Source organism: Sinohyriopsis cumingii, chromosome 19, assembly GCF_028554795.1.
Source record: "Sinohyriopsis cumingii isolate HCF-2022 chromosome 19, ASM2855479v2, whole genome shotgun sequence".
NCBI classification, from domain to species: Eukaryota; Metazoa; Mollusca; class Bivalvia; order Unionida; family Unionidae; genus Sinohyriopsis; species Sinohyriopsis cumingii.
The window spans coordinates 8,095,960-8,116,846 of NC_142979.1; the positions used below are offsets into that span (position 1 = coordinate 8,095,960).

Genomic DNA, 20,887 nt, shown 5'->3' on the forward strand with positions numbered 1-20,887 from the left:
ATATATACAATAAATACCGTGAGTAGTACATAAACAGACAGGACCATAGAGTCTAGCATAAGTATTGGAAAATATGATATGTGAGGTTTTACATAAGCTTGGGGAGAAGTGCAGTGGCATATCATTCGTAGATGACACTTTTTATTCAATCCAGTCCCAGGATCATGTATTTTGACTTGGAACTGGAGAAGTAAAGTTGTATATCACCACATTTCTGTGCAGGCCTTAATATATGTTTTTTGTTGAAATTTAGTATTGTTAACATGTTTAAAAATGCACAAATCAGTGTCTACTAGAGTCACGATTGAAATAATTCTGCAGAAGTTTCCTTACACTTTCAACATTTTACACTTTACTGTTGCAGAAATCACCAATACATGTTGATGGTAGAGATTCTGACGAGGAACTAGACACCAGGTTTCGGGAAATAACACAGTATGCACAAGTAAGAAAACCACGTGAATGTTTTTCATAAAAATGTTTTATAAATGTTTTTCTCCCCGCCAACAACTCTAACATTAAACCCCAGCCCCCAAGCCCTGTTTATTGATTCTTGCACAATATTATCACCTGGCTTATTCTAATTTTTCTGTGTTATAGGTGAGCAGTTGTCAATGAAATCATCTGACAATTTATTTACAAATTGCATGTCAAGGTGTTCTTTGTTGTTGTTTTTCTGCATGTGCAAAACCAGTTGATTAACGTTAGCCAAGCTTTCTAAGTGAAGTTGTATCTTCAAAAAAAAATTATTGGTCTGTTTGGGTAACATTTTATTTCCTGTCCATGGAGAGGTCAAAAATTAACTTTAAAAATTAACATATCATATGAGAAAGTGAAGTTATTGCATATGTTATTAAGTTTTGTATCTTAATTATTACAGTGACTCTTATATTAAACAAATGCAACTAAAACAAATTTTAAAAAAAAACAAATAATAATGTTTTGATTTGTTTGTTTTTTATATTTAATATTTAATACCTTCCTACAAGAAACTCAAGTTAACATAAATTCAGTTCAAATCAATAGTAGAATCTGTACTTTATATTTTTATGTATTAATCTGAGTGTGTGTCTTAATATTAATATATCATACATTTGTTATAACACCAAGCATCATAACCTGTTCAAAATAGAGGACAATTTCCAAATAATATTGGGGCTGTTTCAACAACAGTTTTTGGCATTGAGTTTATCTTACTCTGGCATATGTCCAGCCATTTTTTTCATGACATCTGGAGAAGAAAAATACTGTTAGTCTATTCTTGTAGCTTTTGATGAATTAGCCAGGCATTCTGATTTAGATATTTTTCATTTATTATTTGGAAATTGGACTCAATTTTGCAAAGCTAGTACACCTTATTATTGCTCCACTTGCTGTGTAATGCTTGCTAAGCTTGGCTTCCTTTATTTAAATCATATCTCCATTAATGCAATCCTAATTTCGCTATAGTCATCTATAATTAAGTGTGAAATGTGTAACAATATTTATTGTACATTTTGTCAGTGCATACATTGACTGAAATCAGTAACACAGTCTACCAGTCAGACTGGAACAGTATTTGCATGTTTTATGTTTAATATTTGTCATTTATTTCACAGTTCCAGACTGGTATTAGCACTCAGTATCAGGACATGTTTATAGATAGTAGCAGCTGCTCCGAGTTGTCGGATATTCCAGAGGAGGTTGAAGAAGTTGTCTCTTCTGAAGCTGAAGAAAACTCACCAAATTCATTCAATGGCAGGAGTACTCCAAGTTCATTGGAGTTAGGGAGAAAATCATGCCAATCTAATGAAAGTCCTAGTCTTTCAAAACAACAGGTCAGGGCTTTTTGATGCAAGTTTGAATCCCTCTGCAGTCGTTTTTATTGGTGTGGTTTGGGAACTTGAGTGGAAAGACATGAGCATGGCTTCAATTGCATCTGAATTAAAGTGGTGGTGGCATATTCTAAAAGTTTTGGGAAATATGCTACTGGATATGTTGCATATTTGGATCCTATCCTCTGTGCTTTGATTGATTCATAAACAAATGAGATTCCTATATCCCTCACCCTTTCTTGCTACTACCCATGTATGTATAATGCTGTTTCTTGGATATGCTTGAGGTATTGGTGGAGTTTTCAATATTTTAGTTTCTATTGTTTTCAAGTTTGACAATAATTAATATGTCTTCCTCTGCATGGTAATGAAAAGACCACTAACATTGCCCAATGTGAGAGTTCTGTTCAGCTTTGCATCAAATTTCAGTACCCACAAATAATGTCATTTCCAATATTACTTACATAAAATCTTAGTGTTAGTGGAAACAATAAAAAAAATTACATGGACAAAAAAAAAATTGAGACTCACAGCTTTTAAAAAAATCTTAAAAATTAAGTTAAAGTATGATGAAGGATTTTCTGTGTCGTCATTTTCCATGCACAGAAACATCAGTGAAAGAGTCATTTACAATTGTTAAAAAATATCCCGTTTTGTAATCTTAAAAATAAACAGTTCCCTAAAATTATAAAACAGACAAGAACAAAAAGATTTAAATTAGGCTTTTACTTATTTCCTTTTTTCTGTAAACACAAAAAGCAGTGATTTATTTGCTTATTTATTTTGCAAGTGCCAAGAATTCTAAACACTGCAAAAATGTTTTTGCATTTTTTTTAATTGACAACTTTATTTTTATCTGTTAGAACTGTACCTCTGACAGAATTGCTCATGGTGACTACAACAAACTTCTCAAAAAGATCATAATCGAACATAAAAATAGCAGTTTTTTTTTTTTAAATTACATTTTTGCCGAAAAACACTTTTCTCAACCATGCTCATCATAAAAGTCATATGAGATATTTAGTGCCCGTTTAATTGAATTTTATTGTGATTTCATCTGAGAACATTTTATTGTGATTTCATCTGAGAACATTGTATTTTATTGTGATTTCATCTGAGAACATTTGTCATAATAAAGAAAGGTCAAGGATTTCCCTGACAAATATCACAACATGCTGTCAATAAGTGCGGTCTTATTTGTCCAAGATGTGTAAAAAGTACAATTTTTTTTATTTGTTAACTCTGTTTGCAAATTTTTTATTGTGCATTTACTTACAATTAAAGAATATAGACATGTGTCCCAGACTAAATCCAATTACAATACTGAAAACAAAGTCTGTTAAAAATAAAGGATTTTGTATTTTGGTCCCAGTGGATGTATGATGAACAAATACTATATCCATGCAGAAGTTTATGAAGGTGAATTATGGATACTTTTTTTCAATTTACTCAAAACTGCTGGAACTGGGGGTGGTTATTTACTTTGTTAATGTGCGAAATTGTCAAAATGTGCAAAACTGCTTTCTGTTCTGTGATACAAATTTGGTTTTTGTTAAGAAAAGACCTTCTTTCAAAGTTTGGCAGTAGTGGTCCTGAGCAAACTTTGTTACTAGCACATTTCAATCTTTCAGATTACAAATACAAAAGTCATCTCCAAAAAATAATGTATTTGGACAGAGCTTGTAATTCATGTTTAATAAGTATGTTAGGTCATGTTACATAAATATGGTAGGTCATGTTACATAAATATTGTAGGTAATCATTTAAAGACGGTTACATTAACACAGAAAAAGTTGATTAAGCAGTTTTGACTTGCATTTCCATTTGTCACTCATCATTTTGATACTCATCCAGAAAAGTCATTTGATGCACCCTTGTTTTTCACTTTTCTTATGGTTTTGTTTTTGGCCAGTAGTTGCACTGATCCACTAGTTTCTTCTAGATGTGCTTGTTATTTCACAAGCATCACAAAGTATAAGAATGTGTTTTTAGAACCACCATTGCACTTTATTGTGTTCTGATTTAAAACACTTTGTTTATTTGTACATTAAGCCCTGCAAATTCCATAAACAGTATTAAGACAATTCATATTTCCATCCTGAGTTTTATTTGGAATTTATACAGTATCTTTTTTAAGTTGTATTTGTTCAGAAGTGGCACTTAAACAGCAGTAGAAACAAAACACCTCACCCTTAAATGGTTGACTTCAAAATATTGTCTGAAGTAATAATCTTTCGTTTGGAAAAGGAAAATGGGGCAAGGGTGGTGGTGGGGGTTGTTTTGTTATTTTGGTAAATTGTTACCATTAGTGTGAAACCAGCAATCTTAAGAATGGACTGGTAACTTTTTTTTAAGGTATTTTTCTTTTCTAATATTTACTGACCTGATGTCCAGCAAGTTCAGATAGTTAATTTTGAACACTGGTTGAGATATTTCATTTCAGATAAAGCTAGGAATTATAGCCATTACAGGAGAAGGAGAACCTCTCCCGACCGTTCTGGTGGCCTAAGTGGTTAGAGCAACCATCTTGGGTATCAGGGGTCATGAGTTCTAACCCTGGTCTAGTCATACCAAAGACTTGTAAAAGTGGTACTAGCAGTGGCCTCCCTTGGTGCTAAGCATTAAGAGATTAGTGTTAGGACTGGTCGGCCTGGTGTCAGGATAATGTGACTGGTTGTGACTTGATGCCACATCTGCAACATGATGCCCCAGTGCTAGAAATCACTATAAACTGCCACAGTGAAGACATCATAGTGATATGACTTAAATTGTTACAGCTACCGGTACTTTAAAATTCCAAAAATGCACAAATTTCTCCTCATACTGAAACCTTGGTATTCTATCTTACAAATTATGAACTTCATTATCAAGTAGAGGGCAGGATTTGCTTTGATGCTTTATGGCACAGAAACACAAGTAGGTTATTTAGTGTCGAGGCAATTGGAGTAAAGTACCTTGCCCATGGACATGCCACGGCAGCTGATTCAAGCTGATCCTATGCTTGGATTTGAACCTGCACCCTTTCAGTCATGATTCCAGCATGCTAACCAATGAGGGGCTCCCTGCAATAGATAGGACAGTGTATATCAGTTCATCAATTTTTAAAACTGTTAATCATGGCTTCATAGGTTTGACTCTAAAAACTTTGGAATATCCTGTTTACTGCTGTCTATAGGTATTATAAAGTGCTTTTGCTTAAATTTTCCTATTTTCTTAAGGGTGCATATTTTATCATAGTTATTCTAAGTTGATCGGACAAGATAATCATAGCACTGAAGTTACCCACATGTGTCCCATTCTTGGGAAATCTTGAATTCATTGCATTGTAGTGGTACACGTGTGCCACATATCAATACACGAGTCACAATCTTTGATGTGATACATTATTGATACGCATATCAACTTGAAGGTCTTGTCATTCTAAGAGGGATTTTCAGTGGTATGGTGGTACTGTGTCAAAAATATACTTATATTTCCATTATGCAGATTGCAGACTTGGACTTGAAATCTATCATCATATGCCATTCGTATCCTTCACAAGAAGACAAAAATACAGACCACGTCCTAGTTGTTATGGGTTTCAAATTTGGCCTTTTTTTGGCCATTTCAGGGGCTTTATTTCGTTTGATGCAGTACTCTTCCTAGACCTTTTTTTAGCATGTTACATAAATATGGTAGATCATGTTATATAAATATGGTAGGTCATGTTACATAAATATGGTAGATCATGTTATATAAGTATGGTAGGTCATGTTACATAAATATGGTAGGTCATGTTAGATAAATATGGTAGGTCATGTTACATAAATATGGTAGATCATGTTATATAAATATGGTAGGTCATGTTACATAAATATGGTAGGTCGTGTTACATAAATATGGTAGGTCATTTTATATAAATATGGTAGATCATGTTATATAAATATGGTAGATCATGTTATATAAATATGGTAGGTCATGTTACATAAATATGGTAGATCATGTTATATTAATATGGTAGGTCATGTTATATAAATATGGTAGGTCATGTTACATAAATATGGTAAATCATGCTAAATACATATGGTATGGATGCTTTAAAATGTATTGTTTCATGTCTTCACTTAAATCTAGAGGGCATTATTAGTGTTAATTTAAAAACTAAAAAAAGATAAATTTCCTTATGCAAAGAACTACTTAGCTAGAAAATGTATTGTTGTAGAGAACTAACAATCAAATTCCACACACTATACTGCCTAAGAATGCAAAATAGTTGCCACATTCACAAGCACTCATTTCTGTCAGTGAAAAAGGAAAACTATTGAAACTGTTGATGACAGTGACTCTACTTCTGCAAATTTACGCATTATAACTAATTGATGTCATTTGAAATCAGACCCCTTGCCAGTTCCATGCTAATTTGCTTATCCCATTGGCAGTCACCAATTGCATATATTAACATAAAGAGGAGATTCCACACTTGTTCTACCATGTACAAGTCTGTTACTGATAGCCACTTTTACATGATGTTTCTCTGCTGATTTTTATATAATTGGTTCAAATTTCTTTTATGTGAACTTTCTCTGTATTAAATCGGATTGAGTTTGGATGCATATACTTACATCAGGTAGCGAAACAGCTGCATTCCATTCTGATTGCTGGTTATCGTTCCACAATGTCACATATTGAATAAGTTACATTCAGTTCTGATTGCTGGTTATTGAATAAGCTTAATTAAGTTCCGATTACTGGTTATTGTTCCACAGTGTCATATAGTGAATAAGTTTCATTAAGTTCCGATTACTGGTTATTGTTCTGCAATGTCACATATTGAATAAGCTACATTCATTTCTGATCACTGGTTATTGTTCATGAGTCAGACATGTGGTTGGACACAGTGAAACATCTAATATGTATTTTTAACCAACATGCAGTTTCAGAATATTATAACTTAAACATTTCTCATCCGGTTTTCACCACATACACAAATATATACTGATAACCCCACTCACTCCCCCATCCCTAAGTTGGCTGGAATGTGATGGAAACTGGGAGAACTGATATCTGCTAAAAGGATGGTAAGTATTTGAATGAAAGGAATCTATCTAATAATTATTAATATATTGTTATTCATTTCCATAGAAAAAATGCTTCTATTTAATCCGATTTCAGCATTCCCAGCTTCCATTGCATTCCAGCCAACTGAAATGAGGGTCAGAGAAAATTGAAAACATGTCCATTTGTTTGTGTGAGAATTCAGATTTATTGGAAAAAGACGTCAGATTAGTCCATCTACAGCAGTATGACTTTAATTTGTAGATAGCATTGATACGGGCTACCAAGTGAAGTGTGGGTGATATTCCTAACAATCTGACTTCTCATTCCCATGTTAGACAAACTCAGAACACGCTACACAACACCATTATTTAACAGCAAGATGGTGACCCTAAAAACACAAATACAGTGTGACCCCGCTATAACACAATAGTTGGGAGCCATAGAACCTGACCGTGTTATGAACCGAACCATGTTATAAGCAACCATGTACAGTACCAACACATTTGTGGATATAAGGGGGGGTAATAAAAGTGGGTGTGGAAAGGCATGTTTTACCATTTTAAAATAGTGTGTATTAAATGAAATAACCATTTAAAGTGATAACAGAAATTGCATATATAATATATTACTTTATTCAGAGAGCCATGCATCGGTACATACACGTGTATAGTTTATATATACATGTCTAATCTATAGCATGAATAGAGTATCAACACCGTGTACTCACCAGCGAATCTCGTAACATACATTGAATCCACAATACAAGTATTTCCATCAAAAATATCCACACACAGATTTAAAATATTAAATAATTTTGTCATAGATCATTATGTGACTGAATTCAATAGAAAAAAATAACAAAAATTACGTAATGGTTGTATGTAACGAATGATGAAACAGTACATCTGAAGGTTAATTAAGGGTGTCTGTATAAATTTCATACCACTAAATTTCTCATCCGTGAATTGTAATACATTATTATTGTTTGAAAAACTGTGATTTTAAGCTGCTTTCTGCTACTGTCACATTTGTTCATGGCAAAGTCAATTATATTTCTCCGCTGAAGAATTCGAACATAGTTGATATCTTGCATCTCCATCCATCTCAAAGCACACTCTAAACTTTTGACTGCTTCTGTTGCTGATGGTGGGTTTTTCTTTAGGTGAGGTGTCCTCACTGTCATCATCAGAAGCATTACCATCGTCAGCATCACAATTGGTGTTATTGAACTTACCGGTAATATTTTGAATAATTTCCGCATCCGAAAAGTGGTCTGGAACTGGGCAGTCATTATCAGAACTGAGCCATTCATCAACACTTTTATGTGACTGCATCAGCTCCCCAAATGCCCTCTCAGCCTAGAACACATCATTCTCAAAAAATCCATCAAATAAACTATTGTCATCAACACTGATGTTGCCTCTGTTGTCCTGTGTAACAGTAAATGCTGCCACAAGTCCTTTCTCCCAGAAGTTCTCAATGCAGCATGGCATAATGGCATTCCAAGATTTGTCGCTAAGGTACATTACTTCTTTCAGATTTAAACTTTTTAGTGTCACCTGGACTGAGGTTTCATCGCAAACAATCTTTTTCACAAGTTCTCTTTGATAAATCATTTTAAAAACTGATATTATGCCCTGGTCCAGAGGCTGAATCCTGGAAGTTGTATTCTTTGGGAGGAACCTAGCTTTTATTTTCCCATCCTTACTAACCAGGCTGTCTGCAGGTGGGTGTGCAGGGCAGTTGTCCAATAATAACAATGCCTTCGGCTCCATCTTCAGATTTCTGAGGTGGGATCGAACTGCTGGTATGAATTCATTTTGAAACCATTTTTCAAACAAAGCAGCTGTCATCCATGCATTTTTTGTGGCATCATATGAAAATGGTATTGTCTTCACATTCAAATGATGGAAGCACCTAGGAGATTTGAATTTTCCAATACACAGTGGTTTAAGTTTGTGTCTTCCCGTTTTATTGACATAAAACAGCAAAGTTAATGACTCCTTTATTTTCTTAAACCCTTCATGTTTATGTTCATCGTTTTTCACAGCTAGGGTGGTGTCAGGCATCATTTTGCAGCACAATCCAGTTTCATCACAACTGTAAATCTGCTCTGGAGAATATCCACCTTACTCTATTATTTGCCTCAATTCATCTGAATAGTTCATAGCAGCTTCAGAATCTGAAGAGCGAATTTCTCCAGAAACTGTCACATGACTAATCCCATGTCGCTTTTTAAAACGGTTTAGCCATCCATTGCTTGCTTTGAAGCTGGAATCTTGCCCATGTAAGTCAGTGTGTAATTTTTCAGCTTGTGCCTTTACAGTTGGTCCTGATATATGCACTCCTTCAGCTCTAGTCTGGACAAACCACTGATACATCAAGTTGGGTGTCTCCTGCTAGTCCTCGTCATTCCCTCACTTTCATGCATATCCACAACCATCTCTCTTTATTTTGCTTCTTCCTTCTTCCATCCTCGAATTGTTGATTCATTCGCACCTAAATCTTTAGCTACTTGTGATTGTTTACCACCGGACTTAATCCTTTCAATGTTTCAATCTTTTCTTTAACAGTAAAAGCTTTACGTTTCCATTTCCCATTTTCTGTTCAAAATCTCCACTAATTAACACTTTTACACCTATTGGTTTGAAAGACTACAGCAAGAATAACTGTCATTAAACAATGGGGGTATATTTGTAGGAAATGGATGACATTATTCACTAGTCAACATATTGCATAAAACAACACCGCCAAACCACATGGACATGTTGGTGGCTTTTGTTTCTTTGATGTTTTATAAATCGTTGCCCCCTAATTTGAACAAGTTTAGCTTGGCAGTTGACTTGGATGATGAGCAGTGTACTTAAATTAATTGATTAATAAATTCTGGCGTAAAATCTTTTATCAACTGCCACATTCGTTGCTTAGTTGTGTATGCAATTTAGAGAACATATGTCGGATATTATTAGAGCAACGATTGTATACAGAATGCATTGAAGACAAACACAAAGTAGACATGATGGCTTCATTGCTCAAGGGTCAGTAATAATAATATTATCACTTATGAGCTGTCATTTTTCGACAATAAAAAGATCAAAGTTCTCAAAAGGTCCAGTCACTGGTTCGGATACTTGTATTTCCGATGTTTATTTTGGCACAAAGCTGTAAGAAATTGGTTAAATTTTAAAATTTTAGGAGCCACACAACGATTATTTTATATTCGAATTTGTGTGATTTCCTTCCCAAAATGATAATAAATTTTCTACACGTTACTTTTTCGCACTTTTAAGAAGAGTATGAAAATAATACATGTATATGATATTTCAGCCACAGTCGTCTTATATTCAAATTTATATGCAATCTCTTCTCCAAAATAATAACAAAATTCTTTACACATTTTATTTTTCCTACTTATAAGAATTTTTTGGTTTTTGAGAAAAATGCATGTAATAAGGTACCTGAAATTTCGGGAGCCATGCCATGACCGTGTTACATCCGAATTTGTGTTATAACGGAGCACGTTATAGCGGGGTCACACTGTATCAGGGTCATTGTAATACTACCTCATCTCCAAATTCTATTTGCAATGAATAATCTATACTTGATTCCATTTAAACTTATCTTTTTTGATTCAAGTTTTTGTACGTTTTGACTGCTAGTTCTGGTACCATTTTTGACTTCAAGTTTTTGTACCTTTTTTGACCTAAAGTTTTTGTACCTTTTTTGACTGCAAGAGGCAGAAGGACAAATAATTGATTGTTCAAAATATATGTGCTAGTTATTTTAACATTTGGGTCAAGGCCGTTTCGTGCAGTGTTTGCTTCAGTATTTCATAATAGTTATTATACCTGATATGTGCATGTATTTTTGTAATATCGTATGTAATTTGTTATATATGGGGATGTTATTCTCTCATTATAACACATAATTTCTGTAACCATGTAACATAAATCTTCCTCTCCTTACTCATGGGTCTATACCTATTTATCCAACTTGCAGCCCCTTTCTATCTAATAATCGGATATGTTAATACTGTACCTCAGAGGTTAAGGTCATTGGTGGGTTTATTTTAATCACTCTTTCATGTTTTGTGTAATGTCCTTATGCTTTTCTTTTCAATATACATTATTTTAAATGAATTTACATCCCAAAGTATGGTGCCATTTTACTTCACCATCGTTACCTTTTTCAAACTTGCCTTTACATAGCACCAAATAGCCACTATTGTAATAATGTGCTGTAAAGAGCTAATACATGCAATCATTCACTGACTTTTGTCCAGTTTCAATAACTGTTCAGGCCAGAATTTTTAAATTTAATAATTGTACAAGTTTCTATTAGTAGCACACCCTCACAAGAAATGGTCATTGTGACCTACATTTTACAATTTTCTTATAAGTGTTTGCATTTAGCTTATGATTGCATTTTTATATGTGTGGTATAGCACTGTATACCCAGAATCATGAAATGTGGTGAGAGGATGCCTCTTGATGAGTACTATGCCCTTGTTTTAATAGCAGGTCACTGTGACTCATATTTCACACTTCACTTTGGTTCCATTTTCTGTCTTTACTGCTCATGCTTTAATCTAGATGATTGCTTATGTCTCTTAGTACCACACCCATACCAAAAGAGGTCAGTGACCTATAATACACATTTTAGTGGGGGGGTAAGGGGGCGAGAGGCTGAGTGATCTAAAGTGCTCACTGTTACGGATCACTGCCATCTCACCTCTTTCAGGGTGGGTTCGAGTCTCGGATTCTGCCAATGTGGGTATGTGAAAAAGCTTACCAGTAGCTTCTCGTGGGTCGTGGTTCTTTCCGGGGTTTTCCTGTGTTCTTTCTCCACTATTTATACTGGCCGCTGTGTATAGCCTATCTTGTGCTGAAAAATGGCATTAAACCCTTCATCAACACCAACAACAACTGGCTTTAGGTTCATTTTTTGCGTTCGCTCATGACTGCATTGGTTTTTGGCATGTGTAAAGCCAAAACCATAAAACTTGGAAATGTATCTTGATGAGCACTAATCCCTATTTCAAAAGTAGGTCAATAGTAGGTCATTATGACCCACATTCAGTGCTTCACTCGCTTGGGGATTTTTTCTGGCACTGTTTAATTTCCTATTATGAACCTTGATAGTTGGATGCACCTCTGTTACTACTGTATCCATAAACTCACTGTGACCTACACTTTTTGCTTTCCTAACATTAATTATTTTGTGTCCAGGATCGCTTAGATTAATCCATGGAAGACCTATATACATCTATGCTTACTCAGAAGGCCAATTCTGATTTCAGAAATCAGAATAAGTATATTTACCAAAAATAAATTCCTATATATTTATATTTATATTTATTTATATTTATATATTTATGAACATTTCTGATGCAGTTTATTTACATTGGTGGCATAGTCTGCTATCAAATAAAATAGCATTTTGAAATGAAAGTCAGAAGATCCATAAAAGACAATTCTCTTATTATTATAGCCAGCTCAAATTCAAAAAGTCTGTACTGTGTTCATGCAGCAGTGTTAAAAACCTGTCACAGTAGAGGGATACCATCTTACAGTTTGTTAGCTACAGAGAACAGTAAAATGCTGTCTGAGATTCATGTTAGAAGACTCTTCCTTCACACAGACAAACCATATTATTAAATTAACAGTAAATGTACGGAGTTTTCTTCTATGCTGATGCTAATGTTTATTGTTACTTCACTTCCTTTTGTGGTTCAGACTTGCTTTTTCAAGTGCAAAATGTTACGTCAATATTTAAAATTTGTAGACAACTTGAATATGTTTAAAGTTCATTTTACTCTTCTCTCAACAGTTTAAGTTCCATCTCAGAAGTAACATGTCTTGTTAGTCAATGTATAACTTGACAAAATAAGATCTCTTCAGCTGTTTTGTACCTACTACTGTCGTTTGTTGAATCACGCATCTCATTTTTTAAAAAAATTGCATCTGTATTCTGGCATTTTATTTGATGGTGCTGCAGTTAAGATTCTGTTAGAGTTTCTGATCTGATTTGAGTTGAAATAGCCAATTAGAACAATCCTTTCTATGCTAATTAGCATAGCATGGGTGGAAACTGACCAATCACATCCATTCTTTTCCATTTGTAACAACTTTAAATGGCTCTACAGGAAGACAAAACCAGCAGTAAATCTCCAAGATCAGTGGTATCCAGAAAGAAAGAAGAAAGTAGCATCGGAACTGTTGATAGCATAAAAAACTTCCACAGAGCAGAGGTTGGTGATTCTATGAGGTCTCAGCTTACTCTGGAGAAAGTACCAATCCATACAACAGTGCCATCTATTGGTAAGTTGATTTTCATACATATATATATTGGGGGGTCCAACAGATTTATGCATGTATTTTAGAAGGGAAAAAATCCTACCCTGCCAAGTATGGTTTGTGCCAAGATTGACTGAGAATATGAGATTATAATAGCAAAGGTTTTTATATCTGTCCGGAATGAAGATATTTTTTTTCTGAAGTATTAAACTCACAAAATAGGTTCAAATTGAGAGGGACTTGTATTGCAGGAAAGGATTCATTGTAACTAAGTTAGTTAACCTGTAGATATACTTAGGTTACAAATGTACATAATCTATGTATGTACATGTAGGTAGGTAGGTATATATGTATGTACATGTATATCAGTAGGTATGCATGTATGTACATAAAGGGCTAAATGGCATGTCAGCACAATCCAACTTTATTATGTCAAACAAAAGCTACTGGTTGGGTGAAAACATGATAAAAGAAAAACCTTGGCCCAAATCATTAGGGAGACAGCCCATTCAACCAAAACATTATACGTACCATGAAACAAATTATGAAAGGAAACAGTGTTTCTAAAATTAACATGGAGTCTTGAAAACAAAAGATAAAGGCAAGAAAGATTTTTCTGTATAAACCTCATTTAAAAGATCCAAGACTAGAACATCGTTGTGAGTTGTATCCGATGCCAAAAAGGTTTCTTCCATTGCTTCTTTCTGCTTGAGCTGTGAGCATTTGGTGTATTGTACATCTCCAAGCCAACAGGGGGGATAAATGTAAAGTGACATTACAACTTGATTATTTGAGCAAATTTGAAACGAAACCTGACAGACTTTGGCAGACTATAAATTTTTGAAAATCTGCTGTTCCATGGAAGTCTTGTTTTGATATTTTATGTCAGTTGTGTTTGGCCCATATGAGAAATTTTCTATTTCAGAGATTACAAGAGACAGTAGTGTGGAGCAGGATAGTTCATTTGAAGCTATCAATAATGTGGAAATTGATTCATTGAACCTTGTGGACAGTTCTCGTAGGGATTCTACCACAAAACACACCGATCAGTATAGACGTGACTCATCAACTTCAAAGTATAATTCAGATATGGACAAAAGGGACGGCTATCGGGAAAATATTAAGGAGCCCAAACAACATGTTGAATCTCAAATTTATGATCATAGTGTTAGAATTAGGGATAGTGCAAGCCCAAGGAGTAGTGTCAGCCCACAAGGCAACTCTAATCCAAGGGATCAGATTAACACAAGGTTACATAGTAGCCCACAAGGCAACTCTAATCCAAGGGATCAGATTAACACAAGGTTACATAGTAGCCCTAGGGAAACTAGTCCACAAGATGAAGGTGGTAGACTCGATAGAGAAATATTAAATGAAAGTCCAAATTCTGTTCAAAATTTGAGTTCCATAACAAGTCCTGGACCAAGACCTGAAGTCCATAGACAGCATAATAGTTTAAGCAGTGATGGTGTTGACAGTGCATTCCAAAGCTTCCAGCCATATGGAAATGGCCCAAAGCACCAGGACAGAAATGCAAATGTGTTGACTTGTAACGATGTGATCACACCATATAAAATACGTGAAGACATTCCCGAGTCCGAAATAATTGATTACGAGGATAATGGAGATGTGGATTCGATAAGCGGGGAAATAAATCCACCTATTCATGACAATCATGTTCGATTGTTTGTGGCTTTATTTGACTATGATCCAGTACATATGTCACCTAATTTGGACTCCCTGGAGGAAGAGCTACCATTCCGTGAAGGACAGATTCTCAAGGTAAAGCCGTGAATTAAGCTTTTTATCATTTTCAGGAAAAAAATGCATTAAGTGTTCCACATTTATCTTTTCCAGATTTTATCAGGAGGAAGGTAAGGTTCAGGTGACCAATATCCCATACCATAAGCTTTTTATCGATGTGTTATAGTATATTCTATTAATTTTACTTTTCTTGTTAAATCATCTAATTAAACTGTAATAGCTTTTTAATCATATTAGAAGAAAGAATTTAAGTCAATTTGTGGCAGTTTCTTGCTAGTTGATACATGACTCTTTTAATATAGTTTTTTGCATGTATGATACCACACTCAAAACCAGTCTGAAACAAGCACCTGTCAGGTAACTTTGTGAAAAATTGACCTGTAAAGTAAGGTGATAATTTATTAGACGTTACTTCTTTATCAACTGAGTCAAGGCCACATGAACAGGTGACTGTTTAAGATGGGTCATTGCTTAATAACAGGTGACTGTTTAAGATGGGTCATTGCTTAATAACAGGTGACTGTTTAAGATGGGTCATTGCTTAATAATAGTGACCTTCTCAAGCAGGTTTGGCTGTATTTTTGCTGATATATACTTTAACTCTGCAAGTACAATATAACATCATTTATCTGGTCTCACTGGAAGATATGGAGTTTAATAACATATTCCAGGTTTGTCCTGATTAATGGTCATACTATAAAGAACAAATTGTCCACAGTCAGTCAGGGAGAACATACTCTATTTGTCTGTATTATTGAATTTGGGATGACTGCATTGTGCACAGATAAATGATGTTTTACCATACTAAAACTCTCTTACTGCTTGAAGTAGATTTCAGCTTGCTGTCTTATAATAAATCCTTAATTTCTGGCTTGTCTCTTTTTACCATATTTATCCTTTGGTAAGTCAAGGTGCCTGTGATGTATGAATGCCTAATGGATCTGTCCTACTGTGATGTATGAATGCCTAATGGATCTGTCCTACTGTGATGTATGAATGCCTAATGTATCTGTCCTACTGTGATGTATGAATGCTTAATGGATCTGTCCTACTGTGATGTATGAATGCCTAATGGATCTGTCCTCCTGTGATGTATGAATGCCTAATGGATCTGTCCTACTGTGATGTATGAATTCCTAATGGATCTGTCCTACTGTGATGTATGAATGCCTAATGGATCTGTCCTTCTCCACACCAGATCATTCTCAGCTGGAAGCAATGTTGTATCAAATAGACATATTATGATTGTATTTTAGGTGTATGGAGACAAAGATGCTGATGGATTTTATCGGGGTGAGAGTGGGGGACGACTGGGTTATATTCCCTGTAACATGGTGTCTGAAATTAGAGTAGAGGATCCAGAACTGCAGGAACAGCTGCTGAAAGAGACCCAAGAAAATGGAGGCTTTGTGAACTCTTATATGTCAGGTAAATTAAGAACAAAGTGTTAAATTATTTGATTTCTTCTTTGATATTTCATCATGTATTTAATCATAGAATTTTTTTTGAAAGTCTACTATATTTAGAGCAGGGAGGGGGCATATTGTTTGTTTTCTTCCATCCATACAACTTTTAATATGTTCTTTTGAGTTTAGGGTTGAAACGTCAGAGATCAAGGTTGCTGTGGCTTATATTCTTAATCGTGTACCTTCACCAAAATTTTTGGATTTCTTACCCTTGAGTAAAAAAGAAATCTCATAATTTTTATGTCAAAAGGTTGAATATGAAGAGTCATTTTCATTCAAAGAAAAATGTATTTTGCACAATAAAATTTGTTCTTGAGCAACTTTGACTAAACGTTATGGGTGGCAAGCCCCAGGGTATGGAAGAAAGCTTTCAATTTTGTGGTACAATGGTCAAGTCATCATAAGTCTAAGAAGTGAAAAAGGGTTCACGGTAAATTTAGTTCTAGACTACATGCCTTGACCAAAAGTCAAGGTCATTGAGATGCTTTAGACATTCCCAAGTCAGTCATGCCTTACTGGTCCCTACATACAGGACTGTTACAACAGGTAGGTGGGTGGTAAATTATCATTCACAGTACACTAATTCACTGATGTTTGCTTTACAGTTACATCTTTTTATCATTTTTAACTTTGGAAGTACTTTTTGCATTGAAAGCAGACTTTTTGTTAGGCTATGTACAGTTTGATTATCACCATTTCCCATCAAATTTAGAATGAGTTATGGACTCCTTTTTTACCTTGAAAATTACCCTTGTATCTTCAAACAATTTGACCTTGAAAATTAACCTTGTGTCAGCCCTTTTTGATCTTGATAATTATCCTTGTATCTTGAACCCTTTTTGACCTAGAAGATTATCCTTGTATCTTGAACTCGGGGTTTCTTCAAGAATGTCACATTGGTGGGGGCATCTGTATTCTCCGATCAGAGGTCACCTTACCTGAGACAAAAGTAATGTACATTGACTATTTGGCCTTGTAAGAAGATCGTGGTATTCTTGATACCAATATAGTAGTCATCGAGGTCAAAGTAACCAAATTAATTGCTAATCACAGATAGGTGACCAGTAACATGATAGGTGACCAGTAACCTTGGTATGTAACCTACTTACCATCTATGCTCACTTACAAGATGAGTCCAGCTGCAAACTGCACAGACCCAGATCTGCTTTCGCATAATGCATGGGCACATCTGGGTCTGTACAGTTTGTTTGGAATGATCAGTAGAACAAACAATATAGACCCTGATCTGCAGGCTCATTTATGCTACAACCGATTAGAATCTTTGACTTATAAGCAAGTATATATTGTAGGTATGAAACAGTTGGGGGTCAGGTGTATGTGTAAGTGTACTATGCATATTGTAGGTATCAAACAGTTGGGGGTGGGGTGGAGGTGTAATTGTACTATGCATATTGTAGGTATGAAACAGTTGGGGGTGGGGTAGAGGTGTAATTGTACTATGCATATTGTAGGTATGAAACAGTTGGGGGTGGGGTGTAGGTGTAATTGTACTATGCATATTGTAGGTATGAAACAGTTGGGGGTGGGGTGGAGGTGTAATTGTACTATGCATATTGTAGGTATGAAACAGTTGGGGTAAGTGTACTATGCAGTAATCCAAAGTTCTATGCAAGTCACATGTTCATTCATCAGTCATTGGAGATTTTGAATTTGGGTAGAAATACAAATATGTCAATCAGAGGTCCTAGATAAGTTACAGTGTATGTGTGTGTGTGTGTGTGTGTGTGTGTGTGCACTAATGCTGGGAATTTAGTTTGCAAAACAGTCCTCCTAGGTCATAGCATACCGTATATGCTCATAAATCAAGTCAGCCTACAGACAACAAAGATCTTGGTCTGCCGTAGCATATTGTACCTGCAGATCACAGTCTCTGTTGTTTGTTCTACTGATCATTCCTATCATACTGCAGAAACCCTCATCTGCCAGTGCAATATGCAACAGCAGATCTGGGTCTTTACAGTTTTGCTGTCGGAATCGTCTTGTGAGTGAGTGCATACGGTATTATTCACAGACATAATTATAATAACACTAGTCCTTAAGCTGCATCACTAAGTGATTAACTGATTCAACAATTAACTCATTTAACTCACTGACTCACTCATCTCTTTTGACTTGGATCTGGCTTCACATTCCAAGTTTCATCTGAAGTTTTGATGATTGATAGATCACAACTTCTGACTACAGTTATAGATTTCTATTGGCGCAGCTAAAATGTACAATGTGTCTACTCTATAGGTAGCCTGTCCACTTTCACCTGAAATAAAAAATTCCTTTCTTGTGCAGACCTCTTTAGTTACCACTGACCAAAAGACTCTTTAGCTAATATGGCGTACATGGCACCTTGTCAACAAACGCTGTTTCTGTAGTTATGAAAACCTTTTTACCTGTTTATAGAATACCGATATAAACACCCCTCTTCCTCTCTAAGTTGCACACAGTGGGGTCTAATAACATATACCACTATAAGTGAGGGGTCGAATTACCGAGGGACTTCATAAATATTAAGAAGGAGATGCCATGGACTTTGAGAAAAAAATGGGGGGGGGTAATTACTAAACATTTGTTTTATAATCACATTGGGAATAATTGTCACTAAAAAGTGTTTTCTAATGAAGTTGTTCTTTTTTGTATGAATTACCTTTTTTTTTTTCTAGTTACCCAACTTCTGAAATATTATTAACATTTATTTCATGAAACAATTAAACATCAACATCTAAACTGGCTTTTTTTTCTTGTTTTCGTTATTTTTTTTTTTATTAGTGGAAATTTGAAGTTCACTACAGACTTAGGAACTCGCTTCTCACTTGGTTGCCTTGCTATCTTTGATCACAGTTTTCAAGGAGTAGGCTAATATCATTGATATTACTTGGATAATAATGTTTTCAAAAGTGTTAGATTGGAATGAGTTGACCTGACACATTGCCCTACCAGTACATGCTTGTCAGGAACAAAATGGCTTCAGAAGGGTATGCATCAATTCAGTCAAGTTCCACAATACAAAAAAATGGTCTTGTTAATGGATGAAAGATTAATGGAATATAGTCAAAGTGTGTTAGACCTGTAACATACCAATTTATCATAGCCAAATGCAGAAAATAAATAAATCTGAAGATTGTTTAAAAAATCTCAAGATGGGTTCATATACTAACATACCTTGTCCATAGAAGCAACTATATTCATAAAACATTGAAGGGATAGTTGTAACTATGGTGTAGTGTTTGTGGCAAAAATGTTATGTTATGTCGGGTATTTGTTAATATTTCAGCAAGATTCCAGTCAGTCAACAGCATTAACAGTAATGGTGTTCATTTGAGCCCAAATCCAGAGCGGTTATTGGTAATCCCAGATGAACATCCAGCTCGCAAAATGATTGCACTGTACGATTATGACCCTCAGGAGCTGTCTCCAAATGTTGATGCAGATGTAAGTTTTTATTTTATTTTATACAAACCTCAGTTCCATGCCTTTAGTTTGGCTTTTTATATTACCCATTATGGAATTCTCATCTTCTATCCAACAATAAAATAATGAAGAGTTAGTGGGTTGATGACTTTTGTATTATTTAGTCATGCTAACGTAGATACATGAAACAAAGTACTACATAGTTGGTACACTTTACATACAGTGTTTGCAGTTTATTATTAGATCTATTGGTCATAGACCAGAAAAGCTTGTGATCTAAAGTCCATTCAGTTATTAGGAAGACGACTTTAAAACCTACAGTCTCAAGATTAGTAACAAGATGCAACAAAACCTAAAATACAGAGTCAGAAATTAAAAATCACTTTCTTTATGGTGAATGAAATCCAAAAGTCCTAAATGGTCTATCAATTCCAAAAGTATCGAGTGATCTGAACACATTGAATGTTGGTCAGTAATATACTGATGTACAGAAGAATTGCTATGATATAATCCCAAATTGTCTTTAAATGAATTCACATAAATTTCCATAATAGTTATAAATCCAAATGTTCTGGAATGAATTCACAGCATTTCCATGATAGCTATTAAATATCTAAATATCTATAATAAAAAAAAAATAGCTCTGTAATTCTAAGGAATGAATAAATCAAATAAATTAATTCCTCACAATATTACTTCCAAGACTGGTGGTTCTACTAAGAATGCCTAATTCTTTTTAATTATTCTGTTATATAGAAGAGTAATAAACATTAGAGAGAATTCAATAAAAGGCTTGAATGAATCATCTTGTCATTTTGAAATCACTCTATCAGTAAAAGTTTGGCTGTTTTAGTACCAACCAATAAGAAATTAGATCAGCTTGGCTTCTCACTAGAAATCATGTCCTTGTCAGATCACTTGATGTTTACTTGTGCTAAAAGAATGACTCAACCTTGGAACATTATGAACGAATGCCATCTCACCCCTGTCTGTTTGGGTTCGAGTCTCGGATTCGGCTAATGTGGGTATATGAGAAAGCTTGCCAGTAGCTTCTTGTGGGTCAGTGGTTCTTTCCGGGGTTGTCCGG

General features: G+C 34.9%; 1 protein-coding gene across 11 annotated transcripts in view; it reads left to right on the top strand.

Annotated features, from left to right (window-relative positions):
• Nucleotides 1–20,887, top strand: part of LOC149775107 (RIMS-binding protein 2-like) — a 381,635-nt gene that overhangs the window by 345,424 nt on the left and 15,324 nt on the right. For 8 of the 11 annotated variants that reach the window (XM_089943974.1, XM_089943978.1, XM_089943977.1 and 5 more), the window contains 6 exons: nt 365–445; nt 1,599–1,817; nt 12,997–13,171; nt 14,073–14,929; nt 16,168–16,339; nt 19,664–19,821. In XM_089943974.1, coding sequence (XP_089800100.1) covers nt 365–445; nt 1,599–1,817; nt 12,997–13,171; nt 14,073–14,929; nt 16,168–16,339; nt 19,664–19,821 — 1,662 coding nt within the window. The remainder of the gene's footprint in view (nt 1–364; nt 446–1,598; nt 1,818–12,996; nt 13,172–14,072; nt 14,930–16,167; nt 16,340–19,663; nt 19,822–20,887) is intronic. The other 3 variants (XM_089943975.1, XM_089943981.1, XM_089943984.1) reach the window with 3 other exon arrangements.